The sequence below is a fragment of the Hemiscyllium ocellatum genome, chromosome 1 (genome assembly GCF_020745735.1).
Source record: "Hemiscyllium ocellatum isolate sHemOce1 chromosome 1, sHemOce1.pat.X.cur, whole genome shotgun sequence".
Lineage (NCBI taxonomy): Eukaryota > Metazoa > Chordata > Chondrichthyes > Orectolobiformes > Hemiscylliidae > Hemiscyllium > Hemiscyllium ocellatum.
Genome location: NC_083401.1, coordinates 52,789,834 through 52,816,650, shown reverse-complemented (window position 1 = coordinate 52,816,650; position 26,817 = coordinate 52,789,834). Strand labels below are relative to the sequence as shown.

At 42.6% G+C, this 26,817-nt stretch overlaps 1 protein-coding gene across 2 annotated transcripts in view; it reads left to right on the top strand.

Annotated features, from left to right (window-relative positions):
• galt (galactose-1-phosphate uridylyltransferase) overlaps positions 1 to 26,817 on the top strand; it is a 77,965-nt gene that overhangs the window by 7,398 nt on the left and 43,750 nt on the right. For both annotated transcript variants that reach the window (XM_060829285.1, XM_060829277.1), the window contains exons 3-6: positions 4,085 to 4,160; positions 7,309 to 7,357; positions 17,101 to 17,230; positions 21,156 to 21,212. In XM_060829285.1, coding sequence (XP_060685268.1) covers positions 4,085 to 4,160; positions 7,309 to 7,357; positions 17,101 to 17,230; positions 21,156 to 21,212 — 312 coding nt within the window. The remainder of the gene's footprint in view (positions 1 to 4,084; positions 4,161 to 7,308; positions 7,358 to 17,100; positions 17,231 to 21,155; positions 21,213 to 26,817) is intronic.

Below are 26,817 nucleotides of genomic sequence, written 5' to 3'. Positions count from 1 at the left end.
GTTTGCCCTGTTGCTCTACATCTGCTGTTCAACACTTCGAATTACAATCAGCAGAGCTATTGTTGCTGATGCCAAAAAAAAGGTGTTTCTATTCTCTGCCTCACATTTAGCTTTAGTTCCAAGCCTAATGGAAAAGCTGCTTTATGGTATCCTTCTGACAAAGCTATTGGCTCAGACCTTTATCTGTCTATACAAATGGTTTCTAAATGAAAAAAAGTTGTCTTCATTGACATACAAGTTAAGAATAAGGAAGTTGACATAAAAAGGATGCTGAGTGTTTCTATCCAGTTGAATCAAATAATAAAAAGTACACACCACCATGATTGTAAAACCATGCAAACGTATTAGCACAAAGTATTTGTTTCACAGGTGTAAACCTGATTCAGAATTGAAAATTAAAAAACAAAACTGAGTGTGCTGGAAATCAGATACAAAAAATAAATTGCTGGAAAAGCTCAGCAGGTCTTGCAGCATCAAGTTGTTGGCAAGGTTACTGAGGGGTAGGATTTACATGTATTAGGAAAGGTGAGGACTGATTAGGGATAATTAACTTGGCTTTGTGCATGGGAAATCGTGTCTCATAAACTTAATTGAAATTTTTGAAGAAGTAATGAAGAGGAGTGCTGAAGGCAAAGTGATGGACACAATCTACATAGACTTCGGTAATGCCTTTGACAAGGTTCTCCATGGTGGACTGGTTAGCAAGGTTAGGAATACAGGTGCTTGGATACAGAACTGGCTCAAAGGTTGAAGACAGAGGGTTGTGGTAGAGAGTTGCTTTTCAGACTGGAGGGCTGTGACCAAGTGGTGTGCCACACGGATTGGTGGTGGGTCCACTGCTTTTCATCATTTCAATGATTTGGGTGTGAATGTAGGAAGTCTAGCTAGTAAGCTTGCAGAAGTAGCGGACAGCGAAGAGGTTATCTCAGAGTACAACAGGACCTCGATCAGTTGAGCAAATTGGCTGAGGATTGGCAGATGGAGCTCGCTTAGATAAATATGAGGGGCTGCATTTTCGGAAAGCATTTCGGGGAAAGGCTCCTACACATAATATTAAAGTCCTGGGAACTGTTGCTGAACAAAGAAACCTTGGAGTGCAGGTTCATAATTTCTTGAAAGTAGAGTCACAATTAGACAGGATAGTGAAGAAGGTGTTTGGTATGCTTGCCTTTATCCGTCAGTGCATCAAGTGTAAGAGAAGGGTGGACATGTTGTAGCTATACAGCACATTGGTTAGGCCACTTTTGGAATACTGCCTTCAATTTTGGTCTCCCTAGTATAGGAAAAATGGTGTAAAACTTGAAATGGTTCAGAAAAGACTAGGAAAGATGTTGCCAGGATTTGAGCTAAAGGGAAAGGCTGAATAGGCTGTGCTATCTAGGGCGGCACGGTGGCACAGTGGTTAGCACTGCTGCCTCACAGCGCCTGAAGACCCGGGTTCAATTCCCGACTCAGGCGACTGACTGTGTGGAGTTTGCACGTTCTCCCCGTGTCTGCGTGGGTTTCCTCCGGGTGCTCCGGTTTCCTCCCACAGTCCAAAGATGTGCGGGTCAGGTGAATTGGCCATGCTAAAATTGCCTGTAGTGTTAGGTAAGGGGTAATGTAGGGGTATGGGTGGGTTTCGCTTCGGCGGGTCGGTGTGGACTTGTTGGGCCGAAGGGCCTGTTTCCACACTGTAAGTCTAATAATAAAAATAAAAAATAATCTCCATTGGAGCATCAGAAGCTGAGGTAGAAGTTTATAAAATCATGATTGGTATAAATAGGATCAATAGCCCAGGTCTTTTCCCTAGTATAGCAGAGTCCAAAAGTAGAGGGGAGAGAATTAGAATGAGAATTCCTACAGTGTGGAAACAGGCCCTTCGACCCAACATGCCCACACCGACCCTCCGAAAAGTATTCCAGCCAGACCTATTATTCTACATTTCCCCTGACTAATGCCCCTAACCTTCATATCCCTGAACACTGGGAAATTTAGCATGGCCAACTCCTAGCAGAGCGCTTTAGGGAACATCTCCAGGACACCCACACCAATCAACCACACCGCCCCATGGCCCAACACTTCAACTCCCCCTCCCACTCTGCCGAGGACATGGAGTCCTGGGCCTCCTTCACTGCTGCTCCCTCACCACCAGATGCCTGGAGGAAGAACGCCTCAACTTCCGCCTCGGAACACTTCAACCCCAGGGCATCAATGTGGACTTCAACAGTTTCCTTATTTCCCCTTCCCCCACCTCCCCCTAGTTCCAAAATTCCAGCTCAGTTCTGTCCCCATGACTTGTCCGGACTTGTTCTACCTGCCTGTCTTCTTTTCCACCTATCCACTCCTTCCTGACCTATCACCTTCATCCCCTCCCCCACTCACCTATTGTACTCTATGCTACTTTCTACTCCCACCCTCCTCGAGCTTATCTCTCCACACTTCAGGCTCTCTGCCTTTATTCCTGATGAAGGGCTTTTGCCCGAAACATGGATTTTGCTGCTCCTCAGATGTTGCCTGAACTGCTGTGCTCTTCCAGCACCACTAATCCAGAATCTGGTTTCCAGCATTGTTTTTACCTAATTCATATAACCTGCATATCTTTGAACTGTGGTAGGAAACCGGGGCACAGATAGGGGGAGAATATACATACTTCACACAGACAGTCACCTGGGGCCGGAATCGAACCTGGGTCCCTGGTGTTGTGAGGCAGCAGTGCTAACCATTGAGCCACCGTGCTGCCCTGAGTGGGAGGGGAAAGTTAAAAGGGCCTGTGGGGCAAAGTTTTCACGCAGAGGATGGTGTGTGCATGGAACTAGCTGCAAGAGGAAGTGGTAGAGGCTGGTACAATTACAAACTAAAAATCGAAAGAACTGTTGATGTTGTAAATCAGAAATAAATACAGAAGTTGCTAGAAAAGCTCAGCAAGTCTGGCAGCATCTGTGAAGAGCAATCAGTTAATGTTTCGGATCCGGTGACCTTTCCTCAGAAATGATGGTAGCTAGAACAATATCGGTTTAGATGCAGAAGATAGTATAGAGTCAGAGTAAGGAGTAGCCAATAGGTGGAGATAGAGAGAGAGAGAGAAGAACAGTTGGACAGGCAAAGGGGTGGATAACAATCTGGCGAGGAGAGTGATTAGCTATTAATGGAGACTGTTTGTGGCTGACAGTAGGTAGTGTGTAATGGCAGATTATGTGATAACAATAGGGGCTAGGACATTGAGTCTGGAGCGCTGCAGGATCCTGAAGTGGAAAATGAGGTGGTGTTCTCCCAGTGTCTGCTGAGATTCACTGGTAAACTGCAGTAGGCCTGAGGCAGAGATGTTGGCCAGCGAACAGGGTGGTGTGTTAAAGTGGCAGGCACCTGGAAGCACAAGGTCTTTTTTGCAGGCAGTGCGTAGATGTCTCCACTTCGTTTCCCCAGCGTAGAGGAGACCACATAGTGAGCAGCGAATGTTCTCTCTCTCTTTAGGCTGTATCACCGCCTTCTGTTTACTCCTTACCTCGTCACCCCCAGCAACTTGTCAGCTTAAACTGACATTTTCCTAGCTGCTATCAGGTCTGATGAAGGGTCATTGGACCCAAAATATTAACTCTGATTTCTGTTCACAGATGCTGCCGGACTTCTGAGCTTTTCCAGCAACTTCTGTTTTTCGTACAATTACGGCATTTAAAAAGCTTCTGGATGGGTAACTGAATAGGAAGGGTTTAAAGGGATATGGGCCAAATGCTGACAAATGGGACTAAAGTAATTTGGGATATCTGGTTGGCATAGATGAGTTGGACCAAAGGATCTGTTTCCATGCTGCAGCTCCATGACTCTGACTGTATCTGTGTGGAGAGAAATCCGAGTTAACGTTTCAGGTCCAGTGAACCTTCCTTAGAACTCCGAGAAATGAAAATTATTTTAATTCCAGTAACTGCTACCATTCTTGATCCTACAGATAGATATTTCATGATGTTTGATGTCATTGCTACTTTAGATCACTTTTTTTTGTATTTGATCTGCTAAAGGAAACGTTTATTACAGAGTTGACTATTTGAATGGTTCTCGTCATAGTTTTGTCAGAAAATGTTCCTTTGTTTTATTTTACATTTTGCAGGTGAACCCAGAGTATGAAAGTACGTACGTGTTTGATAATGATTTTCCAAGCTTGCAACCTGATGCTCCAGACCCAGGTACTTCCAACTTCATGTTGACCAATTAATCTGAAACAACACTTCTCACCTATAACATAAATTATGTTTTCAAAAAATCTTCCTATGTTATTATAGTAATCACAACTTTTTTTCAACAATAATCAGGCATCTTGATTCAGTTTCAGACTGAACCATGGTGTTCAAATTCATCATGGTGCTAGCTGAGGAAAACCATGCTCTGCCAAGACCAGGCATTTTATATTTGCAGCTGAGGAACCCAAGTTTTGGTGCCATTCTTCTTCCTAACCTCAGTCACTGTCTTTCAGCCCCAGTTGTCAGGCTTTTTGCAGCAGTTCTCTGATGTACCAATCTTGGTGGTTAATACTCAATATCTAGTTTCAAAGTTACAGGAAGCACTGAGTCAAGCCCTCAATCTTTGGTACGCATGACAGTAAATCAACCTTTTAATCAATCAATCCACTATTCCATAAGAGGTTGGTAAGCTATTGGTGGGGAAGTTATTGGAGAAGATTCAAAGGGATAGGATTTACTCCTGTATAGAGCGACATTGACTTATTAGGGATAGTAATTATGGTTTTAGGCAGGGGAGGCGTTCTCTCTCAAACTTGATTGAGCCTTTTGAGGACGTAATAAAGGTGACTGAAGATAGGGCAGTGGATGTTGTCAAAATGGATTTTACTAAAGCATTAGACAATGCCCTTCATGGTAGGCTGGTCCAGAAGATTAAGACACTTGGGCTCCATGATGAGTTGACAAGTTGGATACAGAATTGGCTTGGTCTTAGAAGACAGAGGGTAGTTATGCAGGGGTATTTTTCTGACTAGAGGTCTGTGATCAGTTATATTCCACACTGGCTAGAGCTGGGACCTCTGTTTGTAACATATATACTGTATGTATTTGTGTAAAAGTTGATCTTGTGTAAATGTCGACCCTATGATATCGCATTATAAACCTCTTACAAAGGAAACTGCATGTTTACATTAACCCACTTAAAAGCGAATTTGCAATCATTCATTCACACTGGTAACTCTACTCATCACTCTTTGTTTACTATTTTGCATTTCTGTTCATTCATTCATTCATTCATTCATTCATAACTCTACTAAGCCCCCAAGAGCACATATTGATTGATTGATTGATTGATTCATTCGCTCAATCACTCACTACTTATCACACTTTGTTCACTGTACATACAAAAGTTAATTATTTTAATTGTGTCATTATATCTGAATAAAAGTGAGATATATTAGCTGCATATATCTTTAATTCTTTGAGGAATTTGTTAATGTTGCTGAGGCTCATTACATACGAGAGTAAATGGGAGGGAAACTGAAGAATTTGGCAGTAAAGGTCAAGACGCTTACATATTCGGAATATAATAAAATGTGCCATTATACCAGGCCATGATGTTGAACAGTGTCATTTTGCAGGATTTCAACGAATCTTTGACATGTTAAATTTTTGTGCCGGTATATATAAAGAAAATTTATTACCAGTAATTCATTTTTGTTTCTCTTGCTTCCATCTGATATTTACCTTTTACTCTAATTCAATGTGTTTTTCTTCTTTACGCGAGTTAAGTTGAGCGATCAAGTTGACTTCTAATAATAATATTTCGAACTGCAGCATGACTTTTAGCCCCTCAACACTGTTGCCTGTGTAATCGTTAACCCTATAAATTGAGCCTTTTAAAATAATCTGAAAAAATTGACTTTTACATGAGTATATATGGTAAATAATTTGGATGAAAATGTCAGTCAGGTGATTAGTAAGTTTGCAGATGACTGAAAATTGATGGAGTTGTGAATAGTGTGAAAGGTTATCAAAGGATGCTGCAGGAAATAGATCAGTTGGAAAGTTGGGTGGAGAAATGACAGATAGAGTTTATTTTAGACAAATTATGCATTTTATGAGGTCAAATGCAAAAGAAAAGCATATAGTAAATGGTTGGACCCTTAAGAGTATTGATATACAGAGGGATCATCAGGTGGAAGTCCATGGCTCCCTGGACAACCCAAGTGGACAAGGTGGTAAAGAAGGCATATGGCATGCCGTGATTGGAATATATTAGCTATAAGGAGAATAAACTTGGATTGTTTTCATCGGAGGCCGAGGGACAATGTGATAGAAATATATAAATTTGAGAGGAATGGATAGAGTGGGTAGTTGGAGCCTTCTCCCCAGGATTTGGGAGTTTAAAGTGAGAAGAAAAAGTTTTTTGAAGGAGTTGTGTGAGGAAATGTTTCTACATATAGATGTCTGGAACATGCCACCAAGGGAGGTGGTAGCAGCAGATACTTCAGCAAAGTTTAAAAGGCATTTAGACAGACAAATGAACAGGCAGGGAGTAGAGGGTTGCAGACCATGCACAGGCAGATGGGATTAGTTAAGGATGGCATCATGGTTCACACCGACGTAGTGGGCCGAATGACCTGTTTATGGGTTGTACTGTTCTATATTCCTAGACTACCCATTGGGTCTTAAATCTGAACTCTCTCTGAGGTCCTCATATCAAAGTCTCCTTTTAAAACCTCAGATTCTCATTGCTAACATCCTTTCTAAAAATGATTGAAGTTATAATTGCTTGAGAGCTCTGATTCTGGTTGAATGTCTTTAAGAGGTAATTGGAAAAGAGGGCAGTAAGAGTTTGAGAGAGAAAGGGAGAACTTGCATTTGTATCACATTTTTCCTGACCTCATGTGTCCAAATGTACTTGACAACTAGTTTAACTACCTTTTTTGAATTATGATAACATAAATTGCATGTAGCAAGGTCAGAAAGCATTATGATAATGAACATTTGATTAGTTTTAGCAATGTTGGTTCAGAAACAAATATTGGAAAAAACATCTTTACTCTTCCTTGAAATAGGATCTTTTATATCCATCCAAGCGCATGGTTTCACTATATAATGCATGTTGTTGTGAATGTTTCTTTTTCTTCAATTAATTCTGCAGTTGCCTTCATTCCTGAGTTAAATACGCTGACAACGTTACAATGAAAGTTGTATTTTTTTAAAAAAATGTTTTAAGGGATCAACAGTAAACAATGTACAACACACTTTTTTTTAATCATAATGATATAAAAGACCCCAAAACACAATACTGAATAAAATGCTTTCCTTGCATTCTACCTTTTTTTTAATGTTCTTTCTTTTAACTCCCTAGGTCCCAGTAAACACCCGTTGTTTCAGAGCAAAGCTGCTAGAGGCGATTGGTAATTATGTTATTGTGAGGATCTATATAGTGGAAATGTTGTGAATATATAAAACTAATGTTTGAATCAATGTAAAATTTATGCTTATATTGTGAGCGCTGGTTTAGTTCCTTTTAAAGCATGTGATTATGTTTTCATGTACTAGAGGAAGAGTCAATGAATTGTCCAGAAACATCTGTCTGTAATACAGGTGACAACCAACTTGACTGCTGTCACAAACCTAGTCCCTTTTTGTCCAAAAGCTGTTCTTTGGCTCAAGGAGACTCTGTCCTTGAAGTTTTTTTTCTCTCAGAGGGGCAAGAAACCAGGCCAGGCTCCGATCAGTCTGGTTTGCTGCAGAGATGAACAGATTTTTAGAAGCCTTTAGTGTATATGTAAACAGCCAAAGTGCTTCAGGAGTGACCTGTATACAAAGAGGGGAGTGGTCAGCGCTCTAACTGACCTGAGCTGAGCAGTTTTCAGGGAGCTGTGTAGGATCTCTGTGTCTCTCTGGCGCGCGCTGTGTCTCTGTGGCGCGCTCTCTCTCTCACGCTCTCTGCCCTTCAACCAGTTCCATTTATACTGGTTTTTTTAAAGAGACTTTGCTTATTGGGACTGTTGTGTATATTTGGAAAAGCATAATTAAGTCTAGTTTAATAGGTTGAGTTCTGTAGGACTTCTTTATTCTGTTCTTTGTGTTTCATTGTGTAGCTTTGTGAATCCATTTTTGTCTGTTTTTAAAATCCAGTAGTCAACCTAGCTATCTTACTGCAGGTTATTTTCACTTTACACTTACAATTTGTCTAACGTTATGGTCTGAGGCTTAATGTTTTGAGTGGTCTAGCCTAGTTCATAACACTGCAATAAGTTTGGCACAGCACGACTTAGTTGCAATTACTGAATTGGAAACACCCATAATCACTCAGTAATGAGGATTAACATTTTCAAACCGTGAGTTTAAGGGAAAACCATTTCAATCTAACTTAATTCCTTCTGATCTTGTAGATTTAAATAGAACTTACAGCATCGAAAGAACCCATTTGCCCCAACAAGATATTTGTCAGTGTTTAAGCTACATATAATCTCTCACCCAGTGTATTATTTTTATCTCACCATAATAATATCTTCTATTCTTTTCTAACTTATATATTTTTCTAGTTTTCCCCTTAAGTGCATCTATGTTCTTTGCCTTGATCACTTGATGTGGTAGCACATTCTGTATTCTCACCACTTTGAGAGCATTTCTTTTGAATTCCTTGTTAGATTTTTTTTAAATGACTATCAGATTTTTTAATTTTTATTTGTTTGTTAAATGCAGATGCTTCTGGCTTGGCCAACATTTATTGACTATCTTTAATGTCCCTGGAGAACATGGTGGTGAGTTGCCTCCTTGAAATGCTGCAGATATTCAAGTGGAAGATGCATGTAGTGCAGTTAGAAAGGAAGCTCCATTGTTTGGGTTCAATGGTGTGAAGGAACGGTGATATCATTTCAAATCTGGATGATGCATGACTTTGATGGGAACTTGCAAGTGCTGATATTTCCATGCATCTGCTGCCCTTGTTCTTCTTGTTAGAACTTCTAGTTGTTAGCAGTCATAGATTTCAAAGGTGCTGTTGGAAAGTCTTGCTGAATTACCACCTTGGAGAAACCTTCTGATTACCACTCCCACAAGCCCCTAAAAAATAGAAAAATGTTTTTACGTCTACCCGATCAAATGCCTCTAATTTTGAAAACATCTATGAGGTCACCTCTCAGCTTTTGTTTTGAGAAAAGAGCATCTTTGTCCTGATACTTGTACTTTCTTTGCTTTGGTATTATGCTTGTAAATCCTGCTTATACTTTGTCCAGTTTTCTCTCCAGTTTAGTTTAAGCCTTCTCTAATCTTTCTTTCTTCACACTAGTTTACAATAAATGGTTCACTCTCCTTCAGTATTATACCTCCTCCTGCCTTACACCAGGTGGGTGTGACATGGTATTGTGGGGAGGTCAGTTGAAGAAAGAATTGTCTGGACATCATGGTGTGGAACAGGATTGATGGATCAACATGTTGTTTGCTGTCTTGACAGATTTGTATGTTTATATTTTCAAAAAGGCCATAATTGCTCCATCTTTGAAATAGTCTCCCTTCAACCCAAATTTGACTAGTCTTTTCCCTTTGTTCTATATATGTTGTTCAATGTTTGTGGTAACTTCCTGTTTCCTTTTTACAAAGCATATTCCCTTTTGACAGTTTTGTAACAGGCCTAACTAAACTCACAAGTAATATTTGATGGAACTGTTACATACTTTCTCACAGTTGACCCCATTACCTTCCTCTAAGCCTGAATTCCTCAGACAACTTTTACTTATTCTACTCTTACCTGATATGACTGAAAAAAGGAACATTTTGTCATTTTCATCTTGTAGTCATCAGGAATTTTGCAAGTGTACCAACTCAGGGGATTACTAACATCTATGCTGCATGAGAGAAGAATACTGATTGATTGTCTTTTATTGGTCTATTGGTCATATGGTCTTTTATTGGCCAAGGCAGTGTGATGGTGAATACACATTAATACTAATAGCCAGGCTTTGTTTATAGATATTTTCTAATCAACTCGAGCTGTTAGGGCTTAAACATGTACCACCAGAGCCACCGGTAGAGACACTATCGCTGCATCACAAGAGCTCCTCAGACTTTGTTTTAAATCAGACAGGTTGACTCTGGTCAGTGATTACCGTGACAAATAAAAAAAATCTTATATTTTGTAAAGGTGAAACAGGAAAACGTATTTTATCTGCAGAGAACACCATCCTGTGAATGTTAGATCTTGCAGTACATGCAAGTCTAACACACTGAGCCTAGTTTAAAATCTGAACACAGCCTTGCTGTTTACTGTCAATTAGCATTAGTAGGTTCACCATGGCAATACCTCTACCAATTAGAGTCCTCTAGCCAACCTATCAGTACTCCTCTCATACAGTATATTATGTTCTGATAGGTGAAGTACTAAACCACCAAATAAACTAAGTAAGGGTCAGATAGCTCAGTTGACTGATGACTGGTTGTGATGTCAACAGCATGAGTTCCAGTCCCATGCTAGCTAATGTCAGCATGAATGTCCCACCTTCTTGAACTTGCTCTTTGCCTAAGATGTAATGACCCTAAGGTTAAACCACCACCAGCTGACTCACTCGCTCTCTAATGAGAAAGCTGCCCTATGATCCTCCTGGTCTATAGTGAGTTTACCTTTTACTATCAAATGACCACCTTACCTGGCAGTGGTGGGAATGTCTCTGTCTCTGTCTCTGTATCTAGAATTGGCTTGGTGTTCAGCTTTGACTGTATCCACCCATTGGCGATATGATTTGAAACCATGGCAGCAGCTTCCTCATGCACATGGGCTTCTACACACATCATCCATACTTCCTATGAGGAAATAGTTTAAGTACTAATTTAGATAAATGTAGCCTCTTCGGTAATGTAAATGTTTGACATATGAGACAGAAAGAAGTGAATTTAACACATCATTGACTGTATGATGGAAGTTGGGAAGGCTGGAATGGAATCAACCTACTTGGCATATCTAGATATAGGGAGACAGAGTGTATCATTATGTCACAAAAGTAGTATAGGCATGGGGACAATTGATTCTTTCCTTTAACTAGTTACACAGTATGCTTGTATAAATAGATACAACTACTAGGTGGTAGAACCTAACAAACTGGAATTCAAATATGTGTGTAGATGGACTAGGATCATCTTCCATGTTTGATATTGCCCTGAAAGGATAGGTTGTATATCTACTTGGTTCACAGCACAGAAAGGACACTATGGTTTCTTAGTCCAGCTATACAGTGGGCAACATTGTGTATCATTGTTATTGTCACAATTGTGGTATGTTTGTTACTTTGTGAGCATATTCCAACACTGTCCTGTTAACATTCCTGGTGTTGCTGACATTACCAGTAGGACACTTTGGCATGCGACCACCCTCAGTGTCAATGTTGAAATGTGTCTGTCCAGTTGTAGTCAAGCATGATAGCAGTATGACAAGCTGCACATAAATCCATGTGAATATTGTAACTTGAAACATGACACAATAAATTAGTTGCTCATTCCTTCTTGTACCACTTGTGTATTGCTGAGGAAAGCATCACAAATCGATTAATGGTTCACTGTTAGATTAAGTTGTCCTTGGTTCAAGCAGTGAGTAGTTCCATTGTACATGTATCCATCTATTTGTTGAAAGCTCCTCAGTAGGTATGTATTCACTAAGTATTCTGGGAAATAAAAAAAATTATTGATTTGCTCCAATTGCAACTTGGGCTTTGAATGACTTTTGCCTTTTTTTATGTCTATACAGTCCCCCACCCAACCCAATGTAATCTTTATCTTCTACACTTGGTATCTCAAATTGTGCTGTTTCTGTCTCTATTTCCTTATTGTGTAGTTTTCATTTGCAGGCTTTACTTCTAGTATATTCTTCAATCTGTTCAACATGGAGGAGTACTGATTCATCGGGGGAGGGAGGGTGGTCTATAGTTTTTAGCAGATTTCTTGCCCATATTTGACCTGATGGTATAAGACTTTCTGGGGTTCAAGTCAATGGTAAGAACTCCTAAGGCTGACTAAAACCCTTTGATCCATCATCACTGCTTTGTATGTGCCAGGACATATGTAGGAATGGTGATAGTGTCTGAACACTCATTTACTTCCTGTCTCTTCCAGAGACCCTTAAACAAACCATCAACACCAGTCACTCACTCCTTAGCATGTGTCCCTTAAACTCATCCATTTAAAAGCCGCCTTCTCTGCCACCTTTGGCCTTTTGCTTCTGGAGTTTTTCCTTAGTAACTTCAAAGTTACTTTTTTTCTGCTCTTGTAAGTAAAAAATGAGGTCTGCAGATGCTGGAGATCACAGCTGCAAATGTGTTGCTGGTCAAAGCACAGCAGGTTAGGCAGCATCTCAGGAATAGAGAATTCGACGTTTCGAGCATAAGCCCTTCATCAGGAACAAGAGAGAGAGAGCCAAGCAGGCTAAGATAAAAGGTAGGGAGGAGGGACTAGGGGGAGGGGCGATGGAGGTGGGATAGGTGGAAGGAGGTCAAGGTGAGGGTGATAGGCCGGTGTGGGGTGGGGGCGGAGAGGTCAGGAAGAGGATTGCAGGTTAGGAGGGCGGTGCTGAGTTGAGGGAACCGACTGAGACAAGGTGGGGGGAGGGGAAATGAGGAAGCTGGAGAAATCTGAATTCATACCTTGTGGTTGGAGGGTTCCCAGGCGGAAGATGAGGCGCTCCTCCTCCAGCCGTCGTGTAGTTGTGTTCTGCCGGTGGAGGAGTCCAAGGACCTGCATGTCCTCGGTGGAGTGGGAGGGGGAGTTAAAGTGTTGAGCCACGGGGTGATTGGGTTGGTTGGTTCGGGCGGCCCAGAGGTGTTCTCTGAAGCGTTCCGCAAGTAAGCGGCCTGTCTCACCAATATAGAGGAGGCCACATCGGGTGCAGCGGATGCAATAGATGATGTGTGTGGAGGTACAGGTGAACTTGTGGCGGATATGGAAGGATCCCTTGGGGCCTTGGAGGGAAGTGAGTGTGGAGGTGTGGGCGCAAGTTTTACATTTCCTGCGGTTGCAGGGGAAGGTGCCGGGGGTGGAGGTTGGGTTGGTGGGGGGTGTGGATCTGACAAGGGAGTCACGAAGGGAGTGGTCCTTGCGGAACGCTGATAGGGGAGGGGAGGGAAATATATCCTTGGTGGTGGGGTCCGTTTGGAGGTGGCGGAAATGGCGGCGGATAATACGTTGTATGCGCAGGTTGGTGGGGTGGTAGGTGAGAACCAGTGGGGTTCTGTCTTGGTGGCGGTTGGAGGAGCGGGGCTCAAGGGCGGAGGAGCGGGAAGTGGAGGAGATGCGGTGGAGGGCATCGTCGATCACGTCTGGGGGGAATCTGCGGTCCTTGAAGAAGGAGGCCATCTGGGCTGTGCGGTGTTGGAATTGGTCCTCCTGGGAGCAGATGCGGCGGAGACGAAGGAATTGGGAATATGGGATGGCGTTTTTACAGGGTTCAGGGTGGGAGGAGGTGTAGTCCAGGTAGCTGTGGGAGTCAGTCGGTTTATAATAGATGTCTGTGTTGAGTCGGTCGCCCGAGATAGAAATGGAAAGGTCTAGGAAGGGGAGGGAGGAGTCTGAGACAGTCCAGGTGAATTTCAGGTCGGGATGGAAGGTGTTAGTAAAGTTGATGAACTGTTCAACCTCCTCGTGGGAGCACGAGGCAGCGCCGATACAGTCATCGATGTAGCGGAGGAAAAGGTGGGGGGTGGTGCCAGTGTAGTTGCGGAAGATGGACTGTTCCACATATCCTACGAAGAGGCAGGCATAGCTGGGGCCCATGCGGGTGCCCATGGCAACTCCTTTAGTTTGGAGGAAGTGGGAGGATTGAAAAGAGAAGTTATTCAGGGTGAGGACCAGTTCAGTCAGTCGAAGGAGGGTGTCAGTGGAAGGGTACTGGTTGGTGCGGCGGGAAAGGAAGAAGCGGAGGGCTTTGAGTCCTTCGTGATGGGGGATGGAGGTGTACAGGGACTGGATGTCCATAGTGAAAATAAGGCGTTGGGGACCGGGGAAGCGAAAATCCTGGAGGAGGTGGAGGGCGTGGGTGGTGTCCCGAACGTAGGTGGGGAGTTCTTGGACTAAAGGGGACAGGAGCGTGTCGAGGTATTGGGAGATGAGTTCGGTGGGGCAGGAGCAGGCTGAGACAATGGGTCGGCCGGGGCAGGCAGGTTTGTGGATTTTGGGCAGGAGGTAGAAACGGGCGGTGCGGGGTTGTGGGACTATGAGGTTGGAGGCGGTGGATGGGAGATCCCCTGAGGTGATGAGGTCCTGGATGGTCTGGGAGATGATGGTTTGGTGGTGGGAGGTGGGGTCGTGGTCAAGGGGGCGATAAGAGGAGGCGTCCGCGAGCTGGCGTTTGGCTTCAGCGGTGTACAGGTCAGTGCGCCAAACTACCACCGCGCCTCCCTTGTCTGCGGGTTTGATGGTGAGGTTGGGATTGGAGCGGAGGGAGTGGAGGGCTGCACGTTCTGAGGGTGAGAGGTTGGAGTGGGTGAGAGGGGTGGACAGGTTGAGTCGGTTGATGTCACGGCGGCAGTTGGCTATAAAGAGGTCGAGGGCGGGTAGGAGGCCTGCACGGGGTGTCCAGGTGGATGGGGTGTGTTGGAGGCGGGAGAAGGGGTCGTCAGAGGGTGGGCGGGAGTCTTGGTTGTGAAAGTAGGCACGGAGGCGAAGGCGGCGGAAGAATTGTTCAATATCTCGCCGCGTGTTGAACTTCCACCTATCCCACCTCCATCGCCCCTCCCCCTAGTCCCTCCTCCCTACCTTTTATCTTAGCCTGCTTGGCTCTCTCTCTCTTGTTCCTGATGAAGGGCTTATGCTCGAAACGTCGAATTCTCTATTCCTGAGATGCTGCCTAACCTGCTGTGCTTTGACCAGCAACACATTTGCAGCAGTTTTTTTCTGCTCTGACTGTTTTGAAGGTTGCTGAATTATACTGCAGATCCTGCAGGCATTTTCTTTTTGAATGACCCTCCTCTCTTGAAAGAAACCTGCACACTCACTGACTTTCTGAATAGTTCTGTCTTTCTAAAAGAACATTTGTTCCCACCTATCTCTCTGTGTCATAGGGCAACAGCAGTGATTTTATTTTTTCTCTTGCATTCTTACTTTTAAATCTTGACACTGTTTTTGTTTTCAAATGGTTTTTAAAAAGGCTTCATTTAAATGTACGCAAATAAGTTTCATTCAAATCTGTAGCAGTTACAAGGCACAAACTCTAAAATGAAACTGAAATTATCAACCGAATCTTAAGAGTATGAATGACATGGGCTCTGGTGAAATTTGTATTCGAATCAGAGAAGACATTTTGCAACATCGGGAGCTGTCACCACATCTTTTATACTTTTGCCAAGCAATGAGTAATAGTGAGTTTACAATCAAGGATGATAATAGCTCGTTCCTGAATAGCAATGTCATTACCTCATTTAATATATAGCTTTTTATTGAACATGACGATCATGCTAGATACTGAAAATTCTTGAGGTGGAAGTCAGAACATGTACCTGGTGACTTCAGCTTGCTGTTTACTCCAAAGGATCTCCATATTGGCCCCCAAGTAGCAGCATCCCAGGGCCAGCTCAGCTTGATTGCACCAGAAACTATCACTATAATGGTCCTGTTCAGGTTTACACAACCAGCTCATGAACTCGACCAGGCTGCATTTCTGGCCTGTTTACTTTCTGTCATTGTGCTCATTCACTACCTGGATACTTAGAGCATCCCTGCCTTGCATTACCTTGCCTTTTTGAGCTTTTTCTCCTCAGCCAGAAATACCAGCTATCTTGCTGTGTTGTTTTCTGCTGACACAAAGCCAGGAAGCTTGTCATAGTTGTCAAGGGGTCTCAGTCAAGTTAGGAAGATAACCTTCACTCAAAGTTCCAGCGCAGTAAGACAAGGGCAAGTTCTAATACCAGGAGCTGGGGTATGGTCAGTCAGCCACTCTGGACTGTCAAAAACAGGATGTTCTCCATCTAATATTTTGGAGCTGACCACCTGTCTTTACTCTTTTGGCCTATTCTGGACTACATTCCGACTGAAGTGAGAGAGAGAGAGAGGCAGCTATTATGGGGGATGCAAGTAGGCAAGACCAGTATTACTGGTGGTACAGGTGGGAAGGTGCAGAGGTATGCAAGGTTTGTGACATTTTGTGTTGGGGTGGGTGAGAGTGAGTAGGAAAGATGTTTCGGGCAATGGTGATAGTGCTAGCACACGATCCTTAGTGGGAGGTGGATAAAGTAGCATAGAAAGAGGTAATGTGAGGTTTCAAAGATAAGATGGTGACATTTATGCTATAGGAGTGGCGAAAGTCTTTGACTTTCTCCCTGCATTGCTGTGCATTCCTCCAAGTGGCTGAGACTGCATGACACCAACCTTTGTCCAGGCTGGCACAATTTCCCCTCGTCCGTCATATCCAGAAAAATATTAAGAATAATGCAGGGTTACAGTGGACTGACAGTGCTTGTCCGAGTGCACAGAACCTTTTTAAAGATGATGCTAGCTCGGGATCTCCAGTAAATACTGAGTTGTTCCAGGAATGGCAAGTGATAAGATGGTACTTCGCTTTGAGAGGAATGTCTTTGTCACAGGGTGGATAGTTAATGACGCAAATTTGGTAAGATACAGTGATAAATCTCATGGCAAACAGTCAAAAAACATAAGATTCAGCTCTAAGTGCAAGAAACATCCAGGTCTTTTGTATGGTTGTGTTGTCTCCTTTCTTAACTCTCTTAGTATAGAACTACACATCAAGCTTAAAGCTGTACATGTTTCTGTTCACTTTAGAACTCACATTTTCAAGAAAAAATCACGTTATGAACCATAATCTCTCAAGAGAGAAATAAGTACAAGTATATAATAGGCCTAATTACCAGGACTCATGGGAGTTGTACAGAATTTATCTGTTCCATATGAAAGCTGGTGTAGAATTAATTGTATCCAGCCACACTCTCTGTGTAACATCACCAGACAGTGGCAAGATCACTGTAACATGAATGTTAACTCTTGCTGAAATTTAACTCCTCCTTAATTAACAAAATTATCCCGTTATACTACAAAAAGCAGTTTCAGGCCTTGTAATGGAATATCTCTTCATGGTAATTACTTATTCAATGTTACAAGCATGATACAGTTCTTCATTTCTAACCTTGTATATTGTACTCAGTTGTATATTCTCTTTCAGTAAGGTCATGTGCTTCCATCCTCATTCCGATATCACCCTGCCATTGATGTCCATTCCAGAAATCAGAGCTGTGATTGACAAATGGGTGGAACTGATGGTAGAACTCGGATCCACATATCAATGGGTGCAGGTAACTAGAGACGGAGACCCATTAATTTTACCTTTAAAGTGGATGCGGCAATTTCATTCTGTATTCTTAGCATTCCAGAATTATATGCATCTATTTTAACTTATTTCTCCATCTTTGTTTCATTGCTGATTTCTCCAGGCAGAATTCTTGTTCCAGAGGTTCAAAAATCCCTTCTGAAACTTCTCTACCTTTTCCTTCTTTTAAGAACTCCTTAAAGCCTACCTATGAGACCAAGTCTTTGAGTTCCTATGTAAACTCTTATTATATGCTTGGTGTCAATTCTATTTTGGTAGTATTCTTGTAAAGCGGCTATGATATTTTCTATGCAAAATATACTATATTGAAGTTGTTGGTGATGGTGGCCAAAGTGTCTCAATCCTGTTGAAAATATCAGATCTGAGAGTACAAAGAAAGTGACCAATGCAAAAGCTGACTCTTTTCAGTTGGAAAGTACATAGTACCTTCAAAGTTAATGAAGGAAAAAACTGGCTTTAAAAGGGACCTGTTTGATTTTCTAAATGGGATTCAGGTGTAAGAAGTAGAAAATATGCCAAAGAAGTCTTGGTCGGAAATTGTACAAATAGGTAAACTTATTTATTATATAAATTGGCTGTGCTTTAAAATCTTAATAGTTTACAACATATGGGCACAGGAATGTTGTAAAATGTTGTAAAAAATCATTAGCTATGTAAGGGTGGCACAGTGGCTCAGTGGTTAGCTCTGCTGCCTCACAGTGCCAGGGATTCAGGTTTGATTCCCACCTCAGGCAACTATTTCTGTGGAGTTTGCACATTCTCCCCGTGTCTGCGTGGGAATCTTCCGGGTGCTCCAGTTTACTCCCACAGTCCAAAGATGTGCAGGTTAGGTGAACTGGCCATGCTAAATTGCCCGTAGTGTTAGGTGTAGGGAAATGGGTCTGGGTGGGTTGTCCTTCGGAGGGTCAGTGTGGACTTGTTGGGCTGAAAGGCCTGTTCCACACTGTAGGCAATCTAATCTAATATGTCAATGAAGAGTAAATATTAAGCAAAATGGTGTAAATCAGATAATTTTGCACCAGCATGGTGGCTCAATGGTTAACACTGCTGCCTCACAGCACAAGGGACCGAGGTTCCATTCCAACCTCGGGTGACTGTGGAGTTTGCACATTCTCCCTGAGTCTGCATGGGTTTTTTCTGGGTGCTCCGGTTTCCTCCCACAATCCAAAGATGCAGACGTTAGGTGAATTGACATGCTAAATTGCCAACAGTGTTCAGGGTTGTGTAGGTTAGGTGGATTAGTCAGGGTAATTGTACAGAAATAAGGTAGGAGAATAGGTCTGGTTGGACTACTTTTCGGAGGGTCAGTGTGCACTTATTGGGGTAGGTGGCCAGTTTTTGCACTGTAGGGATTCTATGAAAAATCAACTAATGAAATTGTTTCATCAATTTGGCTGTACCATTCTTGATTATCAGTTTGCATCTTCAGTCAGATTAGTTTACATAATTGAAAATAACACAACCACACAAAAAATGTAAAATCCTGAAAGGAAAATTTGCTATTCCATGCTGAAAGGGGATTGCAATAGTTTGTCCACTCCATTGGTTTGCAGTTTTGCAGCATGGTCTAACTTTCCCTTTTGTTCTCACCATCTGGAGGGCGGCTAATGTGGTGCCACTGTTTAAGAAAGGTGGTAAGGAAAAGCCAGGGAACTAGACCAGTGAGTCTGACGTCAGTAATGGGTAAGTTGTGGGAGGAGATTCTGAGGGACAGGATTTATTTGGATTTAGACTGATTAGGGATAGTGAACATTGCTTTGTGTGTGGGAATTTGTATGACACTAACTTGATTGAGTTCTTTTTAACTGGTGACAAAGAAAATTGATGAAGGCAGAGTCATAGATGTTGTCTATATACAAGGCTGTCAACAAAGTTCTGCATGGTCGACTGGTTAGCAAGGTTATATCACATGGATTCCAGGGAGAACTAGCCATTTTGATAGCCACAAAGATCGGTGCTGGATCTACTGCTTTTTGTCATTTATAGAAATGATTTGGATGTGAAAAAGAAGGAATTGTTAGTAAGTTGGAAGTGTAGTGGACAGCGAAGAAGGTTATCTCTTGAGTACAACAGGACCTTGATCAGCTGAGCCAATGGGCTGAGATATCGCAGATGGAACTTATTTTGGAAATGAGAGGTGTTACATTTTGCTAAGGCAAATCAGGGCAGGGCTTATACACTTGATGGTGGAGTGTCTTGCTGAACAAAGAGATCTTGGTTGTAGGTTCAAAGTTCTTTGAAGGTTGGCTCATAGGTAGGACAGGGTGGTGAAGAAAGCATTTGGTATGCTTGCCTTTATTGGTCAGTGCATTGAATATAGGAGTTGGGAGGTCATGTTGTGGTTGTACAGGACATTGGTTAGGCTACTTTTAGAATCCTGCATTCAACTATGGTCTCCCTGCTATAGGAAACATGTTGTTAAACTTGAAAGGATTCAGAAAAGATTTACAAAGATGTTGCCAGGGTTGGTGGGTTTGAAGTAAAGGGAAAGGCTGAGTAGATTGGGGCTATTTTCAGCATCTGAGGTTGAGGGGTGACCTTATAGCGGTTTATGAGGGGCATGGATAGGGCAAATAGCCAAGGTCTCTTTCCCAATGTAGGGGAATCCAAAACTTGAGGGCATAGGTTTAAGGTGAGAGGGGAAAAGTTTAGAAGTGACCTAAGGCACTTTTTCACGCAGAGGATGGTACGTGTATGGAATGGGCTGCCAGAGGAAATCAGATGTACAGCACAGAAACAGACCCTTCGGTCCAACTCGTCCATGCCGACCAGATATCTCAACGTAATCTAGTCCCACCTGCCAGCACCCGGCCCATATCCCTCCAAACCCTACCTACTTATATACCCATCCAGATGCCTTTTAAATGTTGCAATTGTACTAGCCTCCACCATTTCCTCTGCAGCTCATTCCATACATGCACCGCCCTCTGCATGAAAACATTGCCCCTTAGGTCTCTAACAGGCTGGGATGTTTTTCCCTGGAGTGTTGGAGGCTGAGGGGTGACCTTATAGAGGTTTATGAAATCATGAGGGCATGGATACGGTAAATAGACTAGGTCTTTTCGGGAAGTCCAGAAATAGAGGGCATAGGTTTCGGGTGAGAGGGGAAAGCTATAAAAGAGACCTACGGGGCAACGTTTTCAAGCAGAGGGTGGTACATGTATGGAATGAGCTGCCAGAGGAAGTGGTGGAGGCTTGTACAATTGCAACATTTTAAAAGGCATCTAGATGGGTATATGAATAGGAAGGGTTTTTGAGGGATATGGGCCGGGTGCTGTCAGGTGGGACTAGATTGGGTTGGGATATCTGGTCGGTATGGACGGGTTGGACTGAAGGGTCTGTTTCCATGCTGTACATCTCTATGACTCTATCATGGCATTTTATTCCAGATTTATTTATTTATTAAATCACATGATTAAATCCCAAATTTAGTGCATTTGAACTCAGTTCTCTGGAGTCTTAGTTTTGCTGTATGGTTTATTAGTCCAATATCCGTACCACTGTGTAACCATTCAGGAAGAGATATTGGTGAGGCAAGAGCAAAGAAGTTGCCACTCGGTGGATTCATTTAATTGCATGTATGAAGCATATTTCTCTTTCATTCAGGAGCTTAATGTATATTTTTGAACAGTTTGGTTGCAATGCTTTGACTTTCAATAAATATTCACCAATACAGAGATGCAAGAACTGTATTTAGCTTACATATTAATCGTCAGAAACCACATGAAGATTTCGCAACTCCACAGATTTTGTATGGTTGAAAATTTTATGATCTGGTTTATTAAAAGTCAAAAAACTGAAAGGAATGCTTGCACCCATTGCAGTTATAACTAGAGTAATTATAGCATTGTTACTATTCTTCATAGAATTGATTTTCTTTTTGATTTCAGATTTTTGAAAATAAAGGTGCTATGATGGGATGTTCAAACCCACACCCACACTGTCAGGTGAGTTTGTGACACTTTGGCATCTTGCAAGGTGCACAGTTACCGTTCTGTTTTATACTTCATTTATTAGGATTATGAAATGAGTTAAGCCTATTCTATTCCACAAGTTGTTAGAAGAATATTGCATAGTCTATTTTGTGTAAAGAAATATAGATTTAAACCAGTTTTTCTTTTCAGTGTAGGGGTATTTCTGAGGGAGTTCAATGCTCTAATTTATTGTTGAGAGTGTGGTGCTGGAAAAGCACAGCAAGGTCAGGCAGCATCCGAGGCAGAAGAATCAAGGTTTCGGGCAAAAGCCTTTCATCAGGAATGACGCTCTTGACTCTGATCTCCAGTACCTGCAGTCCTCACTTTTTAGCACTAATTTATTGTGCTGTCTGTAGTGTGTAAACCTGTACCCTTTGGATTTATTTTTGATCTTGAGATACAGGCAATCTCAGAAAAGCTGGAATTATTGAGATCTCTGGTTACGTTGAAAAGGTGGTTTTGATGGTGAAAAATTTCCATCAACCACCACAGTCCATTCTCCCACAATGATATTCCATTGAGAGTTCAGTAATTCTTATTCAATGACATTTGGAGGTGTTGGCTTAATGGTCTTATTACTGGACTGTTAATCCAGTGACCCAAATAATTTTCTTGGAACCCGGGTTCAAATCCCACCACAGCAGAAGGTGGAATTTGAGTTCAATTTTAAAAAAAAAATTTGAATTAAGAATCTAATGATGACCATGAATCTGTTGGTTGTGCTGACAATTGACAATCTGGTTCACTAAAGTCCTTTAGGGAACGCAACTGGCCTCCTTACCTGGTCTGGCCTACATGTGACTCCAGCAATGTGGTTGACTCTTTAAATGCCCTCTAAGCAATCAGGGATGGGCAATAAATGCTGCCTAGCCAGTGTCGCTCTCATCCTGTGAATGAATATAGAAAAGAAAACAGTGGAGGAATAATGATCGGCATCCAAGTCATATGTTGCTTTACATGAAAAGGAACATGGAGGTGATAGTGTTCCCAGCACTGTTGATGGGCAAAGGTTGTTACCCCGTCTCATACATTTACATCAAGACCCACTTCCTTGCTCAGGTGGATATAAAAGAACCCATGGCACTATTTAGAAGAAATAGATGCATTCATTACCACTCCTTAGGATGTTACCATTAAGTGTATAAGTCCTGCAAAGATTTGCTTTCCCAAAATGCAACACCTCGCATCTATCTAAATTAAAGTCCATCTGCCACTCCTTAGCCCATTGTCCCATTTGATCAAGATCCCATTGCACTATGAGGTAACCTTCTTCGCTGTCCAGTACACCTCCAATTTTGGTGTCATCTGCAAACTTACTAATTAGCCCTCCTATGTTCGCATCCAAATCATTTATATAAATGATGAAAAGTCATGGACCCAGCACCGATCCTCATAGCACACCACTGGTCACAGGCCTCCAGTCTGAAAAACAACCCTTCATCACCACCCACTATTTTCTACCTTTGAGCCAGTTCTGTATCCAAATGGCAAGTTCTCCCTGTACTCCATGAGATCTAACCTTGCTAACCAGTCTCCCATGGGGAACCTTTGTATCTTGAGTAATAGACTACATGTGAGAGATTGCAACAATTTTCAACCAGAAGTGCCAAGTGACCTCCTCTGGAAGTCCCCGGCATCTCCGGCAGTTCTTTAGTCAATTCAGTTCGGCTCCATGTGCTATGAAGAAACGGCTAAACATGCTGGCTACTACAAAGGCTGTTGGCCTTGGATAACATTATGCAGCACAGTGGCACAGTGGTTAGCACTGCTGCCTCACAGCGCCAGAGACCCGGGTTCAATTCCCGCCTCAGGCAACTAACTGTGTGGAGTTTGCACATTCTCCCCGTGTCTACGTGGGTTTTCTCCGGGTGCTCCGGTTTCCTCCCACAGTCCACACGTGCAGGTTAGGTGAATTGGCCATGCTAAATTAGCCATAGTGTTAGGTGAAGGGATAAATGTAGGGGAATGGGGTCTGGGTGGGTTGCGCTTTGGCGGGTTGGTGTGGATTTGTTGGGCCGAAGGCCTGTTTCCACACTGAAAGTAATCTAATCTAAAGCATTCTAACAACAGTACTGTGACTTGTTCACTGGAATTTGCCCTGCCTGTAGCCAAGCTATTCACTGCAGCTACAACACTATCATCTACCCGACAATGTCAGATCTGATTCAGATCAGATTCCCTACAGTGTGGAAACAGGCCCTTCGGTCCAACAGGTCCACACCAACACTCCGGAAAGCAACCCACCCAGACCCATTCCCCTAACACTCCGGGCAATTTAGCATGGCCAATTCACCTAACCTGCACATCTTTGACTGTGGGAGGAAACTGACGCATACACAAGGAGAATGTGCAAACTCCACACAGTTGCCTGAGGTGGGAATTGAACCTGGATCCCTGGCGCTGTGAGGCAGCAGTGTTAACCACTGAGCCACCGTGCCACAACAGTAACATCCTGTATACAAAAGAGCAGAACAAAATCAATCTGACAATTATCTCTCCATCAGTCTGCTCTTGATCAACAGTAATGTGAAAGAAGGTAGCACCTGCTTAACAATAATCTGCTCAATTGCTCAATTACATTTGTTTGGGATCTGCCAAGGCCAGTCAGTTTCAAAACTCATTACAGGTCAAACACTGACCTCAGGATTTCAGATCAGAGGAGTGATGTGTGATATTTGTTTGTGTGGGCTAAAAACAGTGAGGGACAGGAGCTCTTAGTTGGAGTTATTTATCAGACACTAAACTGTAGTGGTGGTGTGGTACATGATATAAATCAGAAGATGAGAGAAACTTGTAGTGTGTGCAGCTCAGTAATCATGGGTGACTTAAATCAGCATCTGCATTCCACTAAATGGAAAGGCAGGTTACGAGATGGATACATACAGTTTGTGGAGAGCTATTGATAGGGTAAGGAAGTGGGCAAAATAGCTCGCAGATCAAGTATAATGTGGGAAAATGCAAAGTTGTTCATTTTGGGAGAACAAAAGAACATATTATTTAAATGGAGAAAAACTGCAGAAAGCTGCAACAGAAAGATGCTAGGTGGTACTTGTGCACAAAATACAGAAAGGTAGCACATAGGTGCAGCAGGTAATCCGGAAGGCTAATGGAATGTTGGCCTTTTTCACAGGGGTTGGAGTATAAGAGTAGGGAAGTCTTACTGCAACTGTTCAACGTGCTGCTGAGACCACATCTGTGAGCAGTTTAGGAAAAATAGCATTTCGTTAGAGGCAGTTCACATATAGTCAACTAGGATGATCTCTGGTATGGAGAGATTTTCTTATGACCAAAGGCTAAACAGATTGGGCCTCTTTTCTCACTTGGAGTTTAGAAGAATGAAAGGTGATCTCATTGAAACATATAGGATTCTTAAGGGGCTTGACAGAGTAAATGCTGAAAAGATGCTTCCCCTCATGGGAGAGTCTGTGACCAGAGGGTGCAGTCTCAGGATGAAGTGGTGTTGATGTAAGACTAAGATGAGGAAGAATTTCTTCTGAGTGTTGAGTCTTTGGAACACCTTGCCACCACGAGCTGTAGTGACAGTGTCCTTCTGGCTGAAGTAGATAGTTGATCAGTAATGGAATCAAGGATTATGGGAAAAGGCAGGAAAGTGGACATTAAGAATGTTGGATTAGCCGTGTTCCTATTGAATGACGAAGCAGGCTCGAGAGGCCGAATGGGCTACTTCTGTTCTTATTTGTTCTGGATATCGACTCAGGAAACGATTGAACACTAACAATATTGAGGATCAGTATCTGGGGTGTCTTAGGAAAAGTTTTCTACAGCAGCATATTGAAACAACTAGAGGTCTGGCTATTTCAGATTTAGGAGTTTTGTTTAGAATTGTGTGACTTCAATAATTTAGAATACATTATGCTTGAAAGTGTTGTAGTTAGGTTTGAAGCAAGAATGTTTTAATTTGTGGGTGTACATTTGCTCGCTGAGCTGGAAGGTTCGTTTTTAGACATTTTGTCACCATGCCAGGTGACATTATCAGTGAGCCTCCGGTGAAGCGCTGGTGTTATGGCCCGCTTTTTAGGTCCACATACAAAGAAGGCCATACCACCAGTGCTTCACCGGAGGCTCACTGATGATGTTACCGCGCATGGTGACGAAATGTCTGAAAGCGGACCTTCCAGATCCATGAGCAAACTTACATTCAGAACCTCAACTGAGCGACAAATCTTTTCAAAACTCGCTAGTGTTTAATTTGAATTATGTAAATTATGAGAATGTCGCACAAATGGATGAGCTGGATCATGATAAAACTTTAAAAGACATGATGTATGTAGGTGATAACCTTTAAAGAAGACCTTGCTTTAATCATCAGCTACATCATCAATGACTTTCCCTTCTTAGGGTAGGACGGCAGATGCTCATGAATGGTTGTATAGTTCAGTATCTGAGGAGGCCTGTCCAAATTCAGCAAGACCTGGGTAATATCCAGGCTTGGGCTGACAAATCACAAGTAATGCTCATGTTGCACAAGTACCAGGCAATGACTGCCTCCAAGAGGGAATCTAGCCACCAACCCTTGACACAAAATGGCATTCATATCACTAAGTCATGAAACTGGAATGGCATGTGACTACTGCAGCAGATTAAAAGCTGGAAATCCTGCATGATTAACTCACCTCCTATCTCTCCAAAACCTGTTCACCATCAACAAGATGAATGTCTTGTTTAATGCAAGTTTAATAGAATCCCCAGTTAACTGATTAGTGTACCTACAACAATATATAAGAAGCTTGACAACATCCACTGCAGAAATTCACCAAAGCTCTTTAGACAGCTCCCTCCAAACCTTCTTCAGATTAGGTTAGATTACTTAGTGTGGAAACAGGTCCTTCGGCCCAACAAGTCCATACCGACCCACTGAAGCACAACCCACCCAGACCCACTTCCCCCACATTTTATCCCTTAAGGCTACAGGCAATTTAGCATGAACAATTCACCTCACCTGCACATTTTGGACTGTGGGAGGAAAGCGGAGCACCCGGAGGCAACCCACACAGATACTGGGAGACTGGTGCAAACTTCACCCAGTCAGTCACCTGAGGCGGGAATTGAACCCAGGTCTCTGGCACTGTGAGGCAGCAGTACTAACCACTGTGCCACCGTGCCACCCACATCTTCTAGAAGAACAAGGGCAGCAGAATACTTGCAAATTTCCCCCCACCCACTCCCCATCCTGACCTGGAAATATATCACTGTACCTTCAGTGTCACTGTGTCAAAATCCTGGAACTCTGTCTTTAACAGCAATGTGGGTGTACCTAGACCAAATAGACTGCAGAGGTTTAAAAACGGAGTTCACTGCCACTTTCTCAAGGGAAACTAGGAACAGGCAATAAGTTCTGTTCCAACCAGTGACATCCACATCCTGTTAAGAAATTTATTTAAAAAACTGGTCTTTCTATTTTCATTCTTGTACTGTAAATTTTTATAGTTCAAGTGATTTCTTATTGTCCATCATTTTTCAGGAACCAAGATTTGTGCTTATTGTTTAATGCCTGAGAGTCCCTGTTGTAATTATAGTTATTTTTGGGATGTATCAAGGGACATTGCAGAGTGAAAAA